The sequence below is a fragment of the Hydractinia symbiolongicarpus genome, chromosome 15, assembly GCF_029227915.1.
Source record: "Hydractinia symbiolongicarpus strain clone_291-10 chromosome 15, HSymV2.1, whole genome shotgun sequence".
Classification (NCBI taxonomy): Eukaryota; Metazoa; Cnidaria; class Hydrozoa; order Anthoathecata; family Hydractiniidae; genus Hydractinia; species Hydractinia symbiolongicarpus.
The window spans coordinates 8,093,566-8,112,070 of record NC_079889.1 but is presented as its reverse complement, the minus strand read 5'-3'; the positions used below and the strand labels follow the sequence as shown (position 1 = coordinate 8,112,070).

The window sequence follows — 18,505 nt, the reverse complement described above, 5'->3', positions numbered from 1 at the left end:
ATAAATAAAATACCAGATACAAGTTTATTATAAGAACATAGTTTATAAAAACGTTGGCTTTTTTTACAAAAAATAAGAACATATTGAGAACAAAACAAACAAATAATGATTTCGTTCTTTCTACTCAATACATGCATGTTTTAACAAGAAGATAACTACAAGCAAAATTGTTTTTTAAGCCTCTTCGCTACCAAATAATCTATTCCTTTCAGTGCTAAAAATACTTATCATCATCGGCAAATCTGACTGCGTTTATACCGTATACCGTATTCTATATTTCCTGAAAAAAACGGAACAGCAGAACATTTAAGCTAGAAAAAAGTGTAAAAAAATAAGTTTAATCATCCTCGGCTAAAACCAAGGTTATATAAAAAGAAAAACTTGTACTCCAATAAAACATAGCCAGAAGGGAAATAAAGTTAAAAATAATATACTGCCGGGCAGTATGTTAGTGATGAACAAAGTAGTTCTCTTTCAGTATGACTTACACGCATTATACTCGCCCGTCATGATCAGAGGTCTGGCAGTCATGATCAGAGGTCTGATCGGGGTGAAGCATTCACTGTTGAGAATGAAATACGGATGTGCCATGATAAATATTCACCTATGTATACACACCATCCAGATAAACTATCTGAGTTCATCACTAACATATTGCCGCACGTATTGTAGTGGGTTCGTCTGCGGCTGCAAGTTATGGGGACCGCGGATCGAATCCCGCTCACTGCCAGGCAGTATGTTAGTGATGAACAAAGTAGTTCTCTTTCAGTATACAGATAAACATTGTTTAAAAAAATAACTGTAATAAAGTGTAATAAAAGACCAAAATCGTAATATAATTAAATAGATAATTGAAAAAATTAATAATGATCCTAATTATTATTCTTGTATTTATTGTTACATTATGTCAGTTTAAAATGATTTTTACTGTGACTTTCCATCATAATATAGGCATAAAAACCGTGGTATTTCAAATCTAGTATTTTGTGTAAATTGTGCCAAGAGCTATAATACCTTACTTCTGTGCAAAAGAGAAACCAAACTCTAGGTCCCCCTTCTTATCTCACCCACCTATCCTCTTTTTCTACAAACCTCCTTTCAAAATACAATATTTCATTGGTGCATTAAATAAGACAAAGAAATGCTATAAAAGTTGTAAATCTAACACAAATAATACTTTTCAATTCTACTTAAGATCTGTTAAAGACAGATTTATCCTGTCTAGTCTTGCGAATGCCACTGAGGAGCGAATATCTTTAATTATTCTGAGCGAGTAACAGAGAGGTATATTGTATATGAACTCTCCATCAAACAACGATGAATATATAGGCTTACATGACGTCAGAGATACAGTTGGTGGCGTCATGTACCAGCTGCTTTTATTTGTGCCTTTATTTTATTTTGTAGAGGAGCAAATATTTTTTAAGTATAACTTCGTTACTATGTATGAATAATACACGAAATGATACATCACAAACATCAACTCCAGTCAGAGTATATTGTTGTTGTTATTGTTACTGTTGTTGTTGCTGTTGTTGTTGTCGTTGTTGTTGTTGTTATTACTCCTGCTACTTTTGTTGTTATTTTTGTTTATTTTAGCATTGGATAAATGAATTGTCAACAAATCCATAGCAAAATTTTAAGCTAAACAAGATTTTTTGTTACAAGATCTTTTCTTTCAGGAAACCAAAGATTCAAAGAACATTTTTAAAGCCAGAAAAAAATGAAAGTTTTCTGTTACAAGTAACTCTACTGAAAAAAAAGAAAAATAATTTTCTATTATGAAATTAGAGCTATAAGGAATAACACATAGTCTAAAACTGCATATGTGGGTACCCAAGAGATGCCTAATTAGACAATCATATTTTTTTATGAAACCCTCAAAACTAAAGTGGTTTTTCTTCCAGAGCAATAATTAGTTTTACTGTAATTATTTTTGATTTTACTTAGCTAAATTTTTTTTTCTTTTATGTTATGTTAAATCTTAAGTTTGGAAACATTTTTGCAGAGAAAAATATTTGTTGAGGAAATATATCACTTAACGTATCGCATACATCCCTTTTATTACCTGAAGTTTTGGGCAACAATAATAAGAATAAGAATAACAACAACAAAAACAACAACATCAACAAAAACAACGACAAGAAACGAAAATCGAAAAACGAAAAACAAAAAATGGCGCAGTTGTGTTTTAACATTAAACCAAGAACATAATGTCTTAACCATGATTTTTATCTTCTTATCTCTACTTTTAATTTCGTTTATTTGTTTTTCAGTTTCTATTATTTGTGTACATTTTGCATGCTATAATTGAAGATAAATTTCTGGCAACCTTTCTCTTTAACGTGGAGGGGCGTTTAATAGTACAACGTTATTAATTTAAATTTGAAGCTCAAAAATGTCAATTTTAGCGAGTATTTGAGCGTGAAAGGTAATTCAACAGAAAAAAATAGCGAATTTGCAAAGAATTGTGGTATGTGCATAGCTTATTCTGTTTCCTTCTGGCCGAAGGCATGATATTGAATATGAAATGTTGGTAGTTTTTTTAATTTGATGTGCAATGGGGCAGAAAGTCAAGAACCAAGTATTTAAAAATGGCAGCGTGTTGGTGGACGAAACGTGGTTTATGAACAAATATGTTAAAAAGCTAGAATGAAATTTATTTATCCTAAAGTATGCAAAAAACAAAAAATATATGGCACTTGTATTGTTATAGAGCTTCGATTAAGAAACATTTTCTTAGTGTGTTTACATCAAATAAATAGATAAAAATATTTGAACTAACATGACTTTAATAATGAATTTGGTAAGTTCTGGAAAGAGTGGGACTGTTAAAAACTGCTAAGTTTTTTTGTTATTTGATTATCTAAGATGTGCTAACGAAATTTTGTTTATTTTCTGGTGAATTATCAACTTTTCGTTTTTTTCGTTTTCTTCCCAAATTTGCTTTGGGTACTTCATTTCGCAAAATTTTACTAAAATCCGCAAAAAGCGGCGAACGTTAGCAACAATAAAAATTACGAAATAATGGATGTGTTTTTTATTAGTTGTACGTTTTCATTTGAAAACTTTGAGCAATGAGAGACGCAGGTGTCCAGAACAAAATTTTGGTAAAAAACTCTATTATACTTGATAAAGGAGGAGGTACTTGTCTATCTTTTATTTGAAAGTGAAACATATGCGATACTTGTTGATAAATACAGTAAATAATCGTAGCTTTTTTTCGGTTAACTTTTTTTGTTAAAGAGATGCGTTAAATCCGCTCGATAACCCAGTTTTGTCTGGAGATCCAATCTGAACGCTTTACTGATTATTTGAACATTTTTTTAGCATGCAAGCACGAAAACATGCTAGAGTTGTTCCTTCGTAATAACTGATCGTAAAATGTTTCTATTTTTATTTTTAGCCGTATTTTGCGGGTCGTGCTGAACGGCTCGAAATAAAATATATATTTTACTTATCTGAGGTTCCAGCAGACTAACAATTAATTTATACTAGGGGTGCATAGAATACTCTTGCAGAATTATCACAGGTCAACAACTAGGCTTTTATAACAATAGTCATGCTTTGTCTTTCACGTGGACTAATTTTCTGTTATAATTGCACGAAATTTTATTGCCGAAATTGAAAATACGTCATCATTTTTAAAAATTTTGATTGGATTTCCTTTGGGTTTGCGACAAGTTAACGTAATGCTATCGTAGCCATCCAGCTTTGAGACTGCTTAATCTCCGAAATAAAGGCTGATAAAAAGACGAATGTATTTGTAGCTGTGTTCTTTTTGTGCTCATTTCTATTCTCTCTTGCTTCTTTCTCCTATTTATTTATCATTTACGCATAGTTAGTACTTTGTTAAGTCTTTAGCCCCATGTAAATCATCTACATGATTTTGTAAGTATCAGTAAACATACAGCGTTTAAGTTTAAGCGCGGGGGTAAATACTGCTCCAATGTCTCATATATGCGCAGTTATTTTTATATTATATACCAGCCTGTGAAAATATCTACAAAATCCCGCTATCGCAGCTTCCAGCGACCATATTTTTGGATCATAGATAGACAGGTAACATTATAATATAGACTAGTCATTAGCCCGTGGAAAAGCTACAGAAATTTGCACGTTGCAGCAAAGGTTTAAGTGGGGTGCTATCATATAACGATATTATAGCCTTGTTATCTGGTTGCATATTATTTTCTCTCGACCCCCTGCCTGGGAGGTTTGCCTGAGTTCCTGGAATCATCACTACATAGTATATATACAGTATTCTTTGTAGATTTTTTATATTTAGTTATTTATTGTTTTTATTGTTTTTAAAGTTGACTTTAATTAGCCTTAGAGCTACATTTTCTTGTCAACTTGTCAAGTGTAAATAAATTAATCATATCATATCGAATCAAAGGTTGAACCACGTGTTTTTTCTACAATGTTTACCTCTCTACATTATCATAAGTAAAAAGAGCTACATCCTAGAAAATCTTATGGATGTTTTATTATTGTAATGCTTGGCTAATGGTACTTTATGGGGAAACCAATTTAAATACACAGTTTTTAATCAAGTTTGTTTTTAATTTAAGCAAGAAAGTACTTTTTCGCAGGTTATTCTAGGAGATTTATGACACGTTTCTTTATGAAATCTTTTGAAAACTAATTTCCTCGACAGTTTTGGTTACTTAAGATAATAATTTACTTATAGCAGAAAATCACCAGGATAAAGCCTTAAAATATAATGACATGTCCATTTAGTCTTTAGTTTATTTCGCAACACTTTTAAAAGAAAACTGATCGCCCTTTAAATGCCTAACGTTTAACACTCTGGAAGTATAAGCTAATACAAAATTATTTTAATGCCAACATATTATATTGTCTTGAATTGATCCATAACATGCAACCTCGTTCTAATAAGTGTCATGAAATAAGTGTCATTTCTTTAACAATCATAAAATAAAATCTCTGTAATGAACAAACAAAAATGACGATTTGAGGCAGTTGTTTTTTTCAGTTTTTTAGAATTTTACTAAGACCTGCCGCTAAGACTTCTTAAAATTACATAAGGTCAAAATTCATACCGCAAAAAGTTTGCATGGATTTCCAGGGTTTTTGGGTATTTGTGTTTGGCTTTTAGGGCGAAGGGCGTCACTACCCTGAATTTAACGATATTATATTGTAAGAAGTATGGCTTTTTTCCTAATTTTGCTAAATTGCTTCAAATATGTCAAACACAAGTATAAAAAAAGATAGTATTAATACCTACCTATTATTAAAGATCTCTAATAATAAAAAGATAATAAATAGTTAGATCAGAAAATTAATAATTTTAAAATAGGCATTAGTATTATTATCTATACTACCATATCCGTATACGTCTGACCGTCTGTCTGTCTGTCTGTCACGAAAAAAGGTAGCTTAGCTGCGCAAGTAGAAAGATGCACGCAATTATTATCTATACTACCATATCCGTATGCATCTGACTGTCTGTCTGTCTGTCACGCAAAATGGTAGCTTAGCTGCGCAAGTAGAAAGAGGCACGCAATGCGGTATAAAAAGGACGGGCGAATGACTAGTTATTAGCAAATTTTCATACTTACGTTATGTTAATTTTTTAAAATCTTATTTTTTTTAAAGTATAATGTTCCATTAAAAAAATATTTTTGTAAAATGTATGTCAATTAAGCCCAAAGCTTTAAACCAGGTGATAGGGGAGGGAGGGCGTGTTCACTAACTGCAACATTATATTTTTACATGACATAAACTTTAGTCCAAACCTTAGCAAATAGTTTAGTAAATGTGAGCCTGGATGTTCTCATGAGCTCTGTGCTTATAAAAATGGACTAAGAGTTTTAAAAAGTGCAAGCACAACAATAAACTGGACCATTTAAGCTTTTTGCTCCCATAAAAAATAAAAATTTGCTCATATGATGTAACCTTCCAAAGCAGGTAGTAGACATATATGCAAAAATTAAACAAACAAATATAAAGGCGAAAATAAACGATTAAACCAGTTTAGATCCATATTCCTAAACCAAAGACTCAAATATAAATGCGCAAGTTTTTATGACATGTGTTATATTTCTCCTATAGTTTCAATTTGAGAATGATGAAAGAACGTATTATGGTATTCCTGTCTTTTCAACATTTATACTTTGATTCAAGAAATTTTCTCGAGACAATCGAGACAATCAAGGCCGAATAAGAAAGAAAGAAAAATATTTGCAAATAGGAGATTCAAACTTTTTCGCGTAGATGTTTACCTACGCGAAAGTTTGAATTTCATAAGATATTTACAAATAAATCTTTTGTGAATCGCAAAATTTGGGTCAATTATTAAATAACTAAAAAATAACTTTCGCAAGGATATTCATAATTTATATGATTTGCGAGCTTTACTTTCGCGAAAATGTCTCTAAATCGCAAAAAGTCGCGAAATCTTTATGGCAGAGTTTTTTTATGGCTATATGTGCTATTAAATAAGGTGGGAGATTTTTCTTTGACGAATCAAAATATTAAATGCAGCAATAAAAAAGGGACTTCCTTCCTAAATGCAGAAAATCGAAACAATAAAATATAAATTTATTTTACGTGAGTTTTAATTTGCGTGAATTTATTATCTATTATTAGAGCAGATTTCGAATTGGCTTTTTTTTGTACGTCTAATTATATTATTAGTTTTCTGACTTTTTGTAATTTAAGTCTTTACATAAACTACCCGTTTCTGCTAACGAAAGGCTAGTCTTCTTAACCTGTATTTTGTGGTATTTTTTCAAAAGGGCATAGATGGAGCAACTTAATCCTAGACGGTGGATTACGTAGGTTGACGGAGATGAGGTGGGAACAGTCCCACATTTTGACCGCCATAACTCCTAAGAATTAAGTTTTTTATTAAAAATGCTCCTATGTTTTAGAAAGAGGATAAATCGGGCTATCAGCAGTACCAAACATGAACCTTCTAGAACTTTTTTTAGTCAGCAATGTCAAATCCAATTTAGGAAAGCTGGATATTTTATGGTTAAAAAAGTGTCTTTTCAAAAAACGGGTACGTATTTTCAGCGTTGAAAATAACAATAGAAGAAAAGAAAAATATCTTTGTTTTTTAAATTAATTTGAAAGATTGCCATAGTTTGGTGTATTATCATTTTTCTTCATCTCATATCTAAAGCTATATATTTCTTTTTGGCTTGTTTTCTCTTTCTTTTTTATTTCTTTTGTTCATGAATTTTTTTCATTAATTTTATTAAATTTTTTTTTTAACGCTATTAATAAATTTTTTTATATATTCAAAGCATAAAAAAATGGCTAAATAAATCGGAACAGCAGCCTCCTGGAAAAACCCCAACGAAGGAGTTCGATAAAAAATGTATAACGTCGAAGAAGGAGACAAATCAGAAACAAGCGGACGATGAAAGAGGAATGGGAAACAGAAAACGTGAAAGTGAATATTAATTAATTCTTCTATTGTTTTTTTATTTATTTCTATTATAGATATATTAGAAATAAAAATTACAAGTCTCTTCCCAACAACAAGAAATTATATATTCAATATCAAAATATCAAGATAAGAAAAAAGAAAAAAGGAGTGAAGTAAAAGAAACAAAGATATGGGAAAGAAGTGATAACAAAAAGAATATAGAATAAAACTTCACAAACAAGGATATTTTGAGAGGATCTAGGTATACTAGAACGAGGACAAAGAGAAAATAAACGAAGATAACGAAAAAATTATAGTTAATAATAGTTAATAATTTTATACTTCATTCACTCCAATTTTTGCTGACAGCATCATAATTATGCGCACCGACAAGTTCTTAGAAGAAGAAATTTGAATGTCTATTAAGGGAAGATTATGGGATCTCTAAGGTCTTCCCTTCGAAAAGTCAGCATTCGTTCCACAATGTTCCTGGTATATCTTTTTGTTGGAGCTGGAATTTTTTTAGGATTGGAAAGAGAAGCAAGTATTACCAAATTAAAGAAACATAAAACCGAGTTTGAAAGTGATTCAAAGAAGTTCAGAGAGTCCTATAATATTAGCGAGGAAAAATTTAATGTCATGGTAGGAAAGATTTTGCATGCGTTTGAAGAAGGGGTATTTTCATCTGATGACACCTTCTCATGGAGTTTTGCGAGTGCTTTCTTTTTCTGTGGAAATGTCATCACAACGATTGGTAAGTCAGCATTCTGTTTTTTAAGACAATATCGAAAAAAAAGGAAAATTTTGTCCCGGAAATTATGTCACTGAATTTAGAGTTTTTTAAATTCTTTATGGAAAAGTAATTAAAAAAAACGTCAATAATTTTTTTGTAAAAATATTTAAAATTGTCTCCGGGTGAAGAATAATTTTGTGTTATTTAATATAATAACTCGAGCTATAACTAGAGAACTATAAAATACCTTGATTAAAAGCAAAGTTTATTCAGGGGTCTGAAGCAAAATACAAACGATTTTAAGATTGTAAAAGGAAAAGACAAAAATTACTGAGCACATTATTATTACTCTCCTTTGGTTTGAATTTTAAGGATATTCCTGCAATAATCTAATGCGTTTAAGCGTCTCCCTTGAGTGAAAGAAACAACAGTAAAAAAACAAATGTGGCACCAATGTTTTTATGCTGACCATTAAACAGAAAGAAGGGAATCATACTTTCATAAACTTTAGAATGATTCGGTCAGAGACTAAACCAAAATAGAAGCCTTTCCCACCAACGTGCAATTCTAGCCATAAGAATTTTTAGTTCTGCTATTTTTGATTTGAAGGAACTGACTAAAAGGAAGTGGCTAAATTTTTAATATCGAAGAAACGTGTGCTTGTATACATTTGCCATGAAACCAGAATAAGAGAATCTTTATCAGTCGCTTCTGTCATCTTCTACAATAGCCATATAATCACCAAAAATATCTTTGTATTCAATGATTCAACAAATTTAGAATAACCTCAAATATTGGAAGAATATTTAAAAAAAAAACTCACAAAAAAAGTGTAGATAATTTATATTAGTTTCAGTGTTTCATTTAAAATGTCAAATGAAATAAGGTAGAGAAATATTAGAACTTGAATCGTTGAAAGTTATAAAATAAAAATGCTTCGACTGGGGCTTACTTGTTGCTTGATGATGTTAACTTCAAATTTGCATCTCACGTTGATTCGCTATTTAGGAGATATTACGTCAAATATCTCGTTTGACGTTCGCAAAAAGAGTATTCCTGCATATTGTAATGTCTTCTCAATTGTTTTCTAATATTAGAATATAACATATTGGGTTACAACTGGAAAAAACAATACACACTTTTTATTTTAAAAAAAGAATACGATCAGGAGGCTTTACCGATAAACATATTTTATCGCGTGTTCCCTTCAGCGAAGAGAAAAATCTACTATTACTGATTTAACTTATAGCAAAATGATGCTTTTTTCCCAGGAATGAAAGTAACGGGTATCGTTAAAAACTCTTCCCCAATTATTAATGTTTTTAGCGTGTGCAGAATCTTGTCAAAGTATTAATACTGGAGGAGATAGGGTGGGAAATCAGAAATATGAGCTGTTTATCATTTTATTTTGTGGACGATTGTAGAAAAAGAATGAGAATAGGCTATTTATACCAATACTTTTTAGCCACATTTTTAATGCTATTCAATTAACTATGTTTCTGTAAAAAAACGGTTTAAGGAACTTGTTTAAATCTGCAAATTGTCTGAAGATCATGGCTACAATTAATAAATTATTTTAAAGATGCAGTATAAAAAAGATAATACGAATTCCCATGTAAACCGAGCGTAAACGACTTTTAGCTAAACAAGTGGAGCTTGACATCAAATATTAAAGGAGTAATTTTTCTACTATAATCAAGGCATATTTTAGAGATTCAATTAATAAATCAAAGTTAAGCTACTTGTAAGAGGTAAGGGAACTTTAAAGAATGCATTCCATGGTTTATAATTTTATAGTGTCATAAAAAATTATTTGGATATACATGACGTTCCAATAGGAAAAGTTACAAGCTGACTATCTTGCTGTAGGAATAACTCGTACTCTGTTGAACTAACGAAAGCAAAATTATAACAGACTAGCTCCTTTATTTTTTAAAATACAACAACTAATGTAAAGACTAGCTTTAAGACTGTCAAAGCTGAAAAGCTTTTTTCTAAAAGTTATTTGATTTGAAACATGTTAATGAAGAATGCTTTATTCCTGCCGTGTTTATTGCATTGAAATCCGATCAAGAGTGCTATTTTGGTGAACTGCCAAAGAGTTTATCTTAAACGTTTTGGATGACAGAAATGATACTCAGTACAAATGTCACTGTTATTTTACAAGCTTATTTTTTTTCAGGTTACGGCACAATTGTCCCTAAAACGCCATACGGGCGTATTGTTATGATGTTTTACGCCTTTTTCGGTATACCGCTGACTGGTTTCTTCTTACGAACAGTTGGAAACGAACTCACCAGTCTTATAGCTTATCTTGTAAAGTATTATGAAAGACGTTTGCTTAACAGAGAAGCTGAGAAATTGGAGATGAAATGTGCTCTCATAGCGAGTGTGCTAGCTCTCTTTATGCTGTTCCTAGGAGCAGGGATATTTACATCTTCAGAAACGCAATGGGACTATCTGGGCGGTTTTTATTTTTGTTTTGTCACCTTGACTACGATTGGATTTGGAGATTTAGTTCCTGGTCAAGTAACGCAAGTGGGAAGTAAGTAATTTATTGTCTATATAGATTTCAATCTTATTCTTAGGCGGGGATGGTGTAGTGGTAGCGCATTCGGCTTGTAATCATATGGTTTCAGGTTCGAGCCCCCACTCCGTTGCACTTTTAATGTACTGTTGTCAAGCCATTTGGTGCCATCTACTGACCGCTAATTGGCTTGTGTGACAGGCAAGAAAGTTAAATCAATGCTATACGTATTTCTGGCGGTAATACAATAGTTACAGTCTAAGGGAAAGAAGAGTCAGCCATTAGAATGAAATATCCAAGGACATTAAACCTTCCCGTTACTTACAAATAGCATACTAGTCGGATAACCCGTAAATAGATCCAAATATTCGCCCGCCCTTTTTATTCCACTCGGCTTATCCCGTTCACTTTTTAGTGTATTCGTGCCACATGACGGGTTTTATTCGTATTTAGTTTGTATGTAATTGTTTGCATTAGAAAAAGTAGGGTCAAAATAACGACTAGAGGTTATTCACGGAAGCGTTTTGTTGTTGTTGTTTTGTTGTTGTTTTGCTAGTCCGTTCATTTACTAGTTCAATTAGTTTTTTCGAAAATAACTTTTTTAAAGAAAACATCTCACAAATTTATTTATTGTGAAAAGGAGTTCTTTGAGGTAGCTTTGTCTATTTTTTGTTGTTTCGGTTTTAGATTTAATAGTTAGTGTGAGTTTATCGTGCATTTCAGATAAAGCTAAGTCTGCTAGATGTCATAAAAATATTAGTTCGTGCCAGCTGCAAAATGTTGTAGCGAATAGTTTTGCAAAAATATCATAAAAAGAAAAATAATATCATTTATTGGTTAATAAGAAATCTTTATTAGGTTATATTTATTATTCTCGCTAAATTAAAATATTTAAAGTAAACAGGTAAAATATGATAATTTCTTTTTTTAATGTTTTTTAAAAATATTAATGCTCATGTCATTAATTTTTTTTGCATATGAAGAATATTGCCGATGAGAAAAACAACATAATGACGTCACTAAGATCAAAAATGACGTCATTTTACTAGATCACTATTTCCTTTAAATCTGCTCTTTAGTTTCTCCATAGAAGCCATAGATCTCCTTAGCAACACTTTGGTCACCGCCTTGTAACCATATACATATAATAACTAATTATGTAACCAATACAACATTTCAACTTTTTACCAGATGCCAGCAAATCAAAATCAAAAATGCAATAGTATAAGAATTTTTTCCAAAATTTTGTTATTTCGAACCAATAAAAACTAGAAAAAGTCAAAAAATTTCAGCAATGTTTTTCCCTTTATTTTTTATTATTATTGTTGTTGTTTTTATTTTTATCTTGAATGCCTCATAATCAAGTTTAACCCAGGGCAACCAAAATTGGGTTGGTGTCAGTCTAAGCAAGGGGGAGAATAGATAAATAATATTCTTTTGAGTGTTATCACATAATTCTTGGTGGCGTATCAAGAGATTCGCTAAGAACTTGTTCTTGACTATTTAGATGTGGCGGAGAGATTGGGCGTTGAAATGGCGAGTCTTATATATTATGTACTCGGTCTTTCAATAATGTCGGGCGTTATAGTCTCAATAAGTGGCGTCATCGAAGAAAAAACGAAAAAATTAGACGTGACGGATCCTATGGATGCCATTCGAAACTTACGTATAGAAAATTTAAACTCAAAAGCTATGAAAAAATTAGGCTATAAGGTTGATGAAGGCGTAATGTTGCCGCCTACCCTCAAGGAAGGGCGCATGATGAGAAGAGGTACTATAATACCAGACACAGATCAACCGAAGAGAAGAGTAGGGAGATTAGCTACCGATCATTTAAATTTACCAAACGGAAATAGCAGTCAAGAAAAAATTCAAAATGGCGGCACACATTTAAGGCCGCCAAGTGATGTTCAAAATTCAGTAAAGGTGAGTCATGTTGTTTCGTTGTTAACACGTGCAAACTGAAAGTTTTAACACAAAGTTAGCAATACCAAAGAGTACAAAGTTGGTAAAAATAAGATCTAAGGAGGCTAAATGATTATATCACTAATTAAGATTACATGCATAAACAATAACAACATATCTTTCCCGATTTTCATAAATTATAATAATTATGACGTAATCCAAATTTTTAATGGTTCTAAAACTGAAGTTTTAAAGCAACATAATACTCTGGTTGGATTTTATTTAGATTGAAGAAAATAATTATCTAAAAAATGAGAGTATTCCTAAAAAGCTCGGCTATATGAAGGGTTTGACCGTAACTTTTAGCTCGCAATTGAAGCACTTAACGAACGGAAGTATTTACAAAATTGGGTTATTTGTTCTAACTTTTGATAAGGAACTTAGGGATAATAAATATTTTTAGTATCGCCCTCTTTAATCGAGTTTGGCAAAATTAGGAAATTCGGGAATACAGGTTATATACACGTTCTTGTATAAATGAGCCTATTTTGAGGTGTTATGCATTTTGGGTGGTCATGGACTTGGTTGATTAGGGTAGAGGGTCTTTTATACACTCAACTTGCTTAGCAACTGTTTTTCATAGAACGTTTTTGGGTTTTTTTAAAATTTTATGTTGGGGTAAAGAGATAAAACAAAGCTGGATAATCAAGCCAGTTTTCGCTTCCTTTAGGATTTTAAATTGTTTTAAAGGAATGATGAGTCATACAAAAGGAAAGCGGAAACCGCTGTGTCCAACATTTTTTTTATCTCTTCTTATCTTGGCTATCTTACAAAAAAAGGCCGTTGGTATACTGTCCTGATTATCTCAGCTGATGATGTAATGAAAGTATTCATGTAAACATGTTTTTTATGGTGATTTTTTTATTGAAATATAAATAATTTAAAGAAACAACAAGTGAAATTTGACATTTGCACGAAGATAAATATTTTTGCAAAAAGAACTAAAGAACAATAACATAAGTTCTCCCTTTTGATTTTATTGATGATGCAGTGTGCTAGCGAAACGAAGCTATCTCAAGTTCTTTAAAGATATGAAATCAAACACACAGTTTACGTTTATATACCAGCCAGTTACTAAATGCTAAGGCTAAAATTTGTGCAAAAAGCATAAGCAACTGGCCTCTAAAAAAAATTAATTGATGGGTACAAAGCATAAATAAGATTTCGCGAATTTCATATGTAATTTCGACATTTTTATTCTTCAAGACTTGAGCTCAGAAACAATTCTGCACTACAATCTTGATCAATTTTGTTGAAACAACGGCTTTTATTGTCGGTAAAAAGCGAGAAAATTTGGGTTCGATAAGTAATATTTTATACCAACATGGCTCAAATGTAAAAGGGTATAATGATTTTTTTAGTTTAAATTTTTAGTCGACAAAAAGTGACTGTGTTTACAAATTTAGTCGGAGAAAAGTCACTAAAGTTTTCTTGATCTTATTTATTGATCTTATTTTCCGCCTTCTGTTTAAGACAAGATATTGTTGAAGTCATCAAATGATCAATCGGTAGCTGGTTGATTACAAAACTGCAATTTTGTGTCGTGTTTTTCTTCTAAACTGAAAGCTTCCAAAGACATGCGAATTAGAAATAATGTCAAAAGTTTTTGAGATTTTTTCATTCAACGAAATAATCCTAAATCCTTAGTACTTCTTCGAAACATCAACAAGTGAACTTCAAGATATCCAAATTGGGAGAATATAATATGAAAATAGCACATTTGATTGCTTGTGGCGAGGAAAGTTCACTAGCAGCTCACAGTCTCTAATAAAATTTGTTTATCATATAAACCAAGAAACAATATTGGCTTTGTTTTAACGTCTTATTTTTGTATGTGCAATCTGATTTTAAAATCTTGATTGAATAAAAAACCGTCAGCTTCATCAAAAAATTGAAATGATCAAAATCAGTGAAGAGCATTGCAACCATCGAAAACAATTTTTCTTCTTTTCACAACTAGTTGTTTGTATGGTCTTCATTGGTAGTTTTATATATTATAATAACAAAGGACCCTATCACTGCAATTATGTCAAATGCCTAAATAAGAAGAAACAAGAATTAGTCCGTTTTTCTTAAAAAGTTTCAACAAAAAACGCAGTGAAAACCTTATACTTAAGAGGGCTTAATAAAAAATTAAAAAAAGTGTCAGTTGAAACAAAGTTCCACTAAAAATCACATTCTGACAATTATACGGGCATTTTAAGTTTTCCAGATTCGTTGTGATCTTTGTTCATTACTTTCCTTTTTCTTTGTGTTCAGATATCATTCCTTTGTTTTTTTCTTCTTGCAGCAAGTTTCAGTTGATGTAAGTCCAACACCTTCATTATGCACAAGTCCAACATTGCCACCCCGCAAAGATAACCCGAGCACCGGCACATTAAGAGCGGGTGAAAATGTCCTGAGTAACCCCAACAGAATAGATGAGGACGAAAACAGTGGCAAGAAAAGTGCAGAACCTGTGATCCGAATATATTCCGTTGACGAATCCGAATTCATCGAATTAAAAGACAATGAGAGTGATAAAGTTATTATAAATAAAAACCCTAACAATGACGGCGTGAAAAACACCGAAAATGCGAAAAATGAGTCAATAAATGACAGTAAAACAATAAACCGCCCTAAAAGAACTAAGTCAGATCCATACTTAAGGCGCAAACCAGAGTTAGAGGGGAGCATGCACAAACAGAAAAATAATAAGTTCTTACAATTCCACAATGTGGACTTTTCATCTAAAGACTTTTATCACAAAATTCAATATAGTTACAACAATAATAATAAAAATAAAAATAATAATGCCTTGAAGAAGACCAGTACTCGTAAGCCAGACATTCGTCACTCCAGTAAGGCCACTCAACATGTGTTTAAAGACGATAAGTCACGGAACAGCAGTACGCCAAATTCTTCAAAGAGAAGTAACACGATAGGTAACTCGACGAAGAGACATAGTCAGCGCTTAGGGCTACCGGCAGAGTTATTTGCAAACCACGTGTCTGTATCGTTAAACACACCGGATAATTATACGGAACTAAAAGTACCGGACCTTCATAGTTTTTATGAGATACCACAGACTTCTCCTTCGATACAAAACGGTTATTCCAATCCATTCTATCAGCATGATGATACTCCACCGCATACAGCAAGTTCTTTAGACGTAGATGAAACGAGAATGAAGAGTTCTTCTTGGCGAAGGAGATCAAGCACGGGCGGTTTTTCAACCTGTTAGTGCGTATTACTTAAATGTGATTGGTGGCTTTGCTAATTATTCGAAATTGTTTCTTTGTTTTTGTGTGTATAATTAATGTAGTCTTAAAACATTTAGTTTTAAATGGGATCGTTTAACGAGTGATTTATACTTTTTAAAATACACGTTTTTATATGGAGAACATATGACAAACAAAATGTAAAACCCCCGTCCTCGTCGTACATCTTAACCCTGATCTATCTTCGTGATCTTTTCACGACTTTTGCCCTCTTTTTATGAACTTCTAACAACATCCGCCCTTTCAGTATGATATTTTCACACATCCTACTGTCTTCTTATTATCTTTTAACTGCCCTCTTCGTGTGAACCTATCGCATCTCCAACCCTCTTGATCTGTTAACAATTTCTTTATGACCTTCTTCAGCTTCTCCAGCGGAGGGTGGGAGTTGTCCCGCCCTCCGTTGGTAATCTCTTTTTATACAATATCAAACAGCAATACAAATTATTTCACCTTACGATCAGTTTTCTCGAACTAACATTTTTTTAGAATTGTATTTTCGACGCCTTTTTACAATCACCACAGAATTACCCACACTAACACAACCTCCTTCCCAGAGCATTTTTTAATAAATTTTATAGCGGCGGACAAAACCTTTAAAGAGTAAAAATCATAGGTATATTGATAACGATTCATTTTTCGATTTTTCGGCAAAAAGTGACTAGTTTAACTTTGGGTTTTACTTTTAAAAATTAGTCACTACAAAACGAAGTCGTTAAAATGGTACATCCAATTGCTTGTCTCCAGTTTTTTTGTTTTTCATTTTCTTTTTGGATGTTTAATTTTTTTTTATTATTATTTTTTTTGGCAAATTTGGTCACAATCTTTTTCTTTTTTTTTCGTTTTTTTAAATTTCATTCAATTTTCTTTTTCCGAAGTTGATTTCCTTTCTAAAATGTTAACAAAACATTTTCCAAGGCAACGTACGCACAAATTTTAATTTTAAAATAACAAAATGGCGCCTCGTACAAACGAGGCGAGAAAAATTAACTTAACATGACCGCGTGAGCCTATTTTAATAAAGGCCCCTCCTTCAGGGTGTGTTTTAACAAAAGCCTTCATATTCCCAACACAGTGTAAATTCGGGGGGATGTGTTTTCTTGTAGATAGAATATTATTCTAAGCCAATGTTAATAGTTGTAAAATATAATGCTTGACGAGATATTTTTCTTAGCTAAAATAAATTATAGTGACATACGTTTTTAAAACGTGGTTTTCCATTTTTTTTAAAGAAATTAGTCGTTATTTCGTGTGCCCATGACACGACGCGTCTCTTGTGGACAGACAAAATACGGATACTAATAAAAAGACTAGTGATAGCCCGTGGAAAAATCCACAGGTTCTCCCGTCCTTCATTTATCTCATTCCGTGTTTCCGTAACATGACTTTTTTCTCGCGCATAAACAGATAGATAGAATGCGGCTATTATTATAGAAATTAGCCCGTGAAAAAATCCACGGGTTCGCCAGTCCTTTTTAAACCGCATTGCGTGCGTCTCGCTACCTGCGCAGCTAAGCTACCATTCAAATATTTCTTGCTTGTGAAATTGTAGCAATGCCAATTTGTCCATAGCTAACATTTTGTCTGGTAGCGAGTGAGGTTCAATCTGCTGTCGATAAAATTACAAGCAGCAAGAACCCACAAATAAGATATGTTTTATTTCCATCTTTTAAATTTACTGAATCTTTAGTAAACATTAAAGCATTATAGGAGCACGTAGCCGCAAAAATAAGAAAAAGCAAAAATAAGTAAAAATAGGTGAAGGTTTGCATGAGATTTCTGATTGATGATTGGTTCCTATTTTATTTCTCCTTATAATATTGCCGTGCAAGAAAGCAGAATTCAATGTCGTTAGTCGTGTAGTGTCAATCTTTATATTATGTGTTTACAGTTGTTATCTTTCCACGTATGATGTCTCCTGTCCTCTTTAAGTGTTTTTTTAAACGTAAAAGTCTTTCATTGTTATTATTATTGTGGCAGCCGAAATGTCACTTAAGACAAATATAAAAGGACATCATGTTGATTAGGACAATTGAGTGAAAACTTGAAAGTCCAATGCGAGCCTTAAAATCCAATATTTGCGTTTTGTTTACACTTAGTGTTTAGATTTGAACGTCTAATGTTATGGTTCAAATCACTAAATTTGGAAGACAATGCATTGCGTTTTCTTTTTTCTGTACATAAAGTTCTATTTACGTGGTGTAAAAGTATCGACAACATTGCATGTGTTTTGGTTTTGTTTGTCGTATTTTATAGCATTTGATACTTTGAGTTCGTTATTAGAGGTTTTATTGGTTCAGGGGACGGAAAATTTGGTTTGTTAAATCGAGGGTTCGTTACATGGGGGTTCGTTATATAGAGGAAATTTGAAAGAGTTTCCTAAGTCAGAATCCAAGGGGAATGAACTTTGGTTCGTTAAATCGAGGTGTTCGTTATATCGAGGGCTCGTTATATCGAGGGTCTACTGCATATTTAGAAACTCCACTAAGGGGAAAAATTTTTGTTACTTTCTGCTTTTCTTTATAATAACCTCTAACAACCATATGTAAAGAAATATTTGTTTTCTTGTAATATATGTGTAAATATAAAAAACAAGGAAAACAATTTTTGCTAGGTGA

The 18,505-nt window shown here is 32.1% G+C and overlaps 1 protein-coding gene across 1 annotated transcript; it reads left to right on the top strand.

The window, feature by feature from the left end:
* Positions 1 to 7,329: 7,329 nt before the first annotated feature.
* On the top strand, positions 7,330 to 17,095 carry LOC130628873 (uncharacterized). Its single transcript, XM_057441908.1, has 4 exons — positions 7,330 to 8,156; positions 10,318 to 10,680; positions 12,170 to 12,588; positions 14,918 to 17,095. Exons 1-4 carry the CDS (start codon positions 7,838 to 7,840, stop codon positions 15,848 to 15,850), a joined length of 2,034 nt encoding a protein of 677 aa, XP_057297891.1. The 5' UTR covers positions 7,330 to 7,837; the 3' UTR covers positions 15,851 to 17,095.
* The last annotated feature ends 1,410 nt before the right edge of the window (positions 17,096 to 18,505 follow it).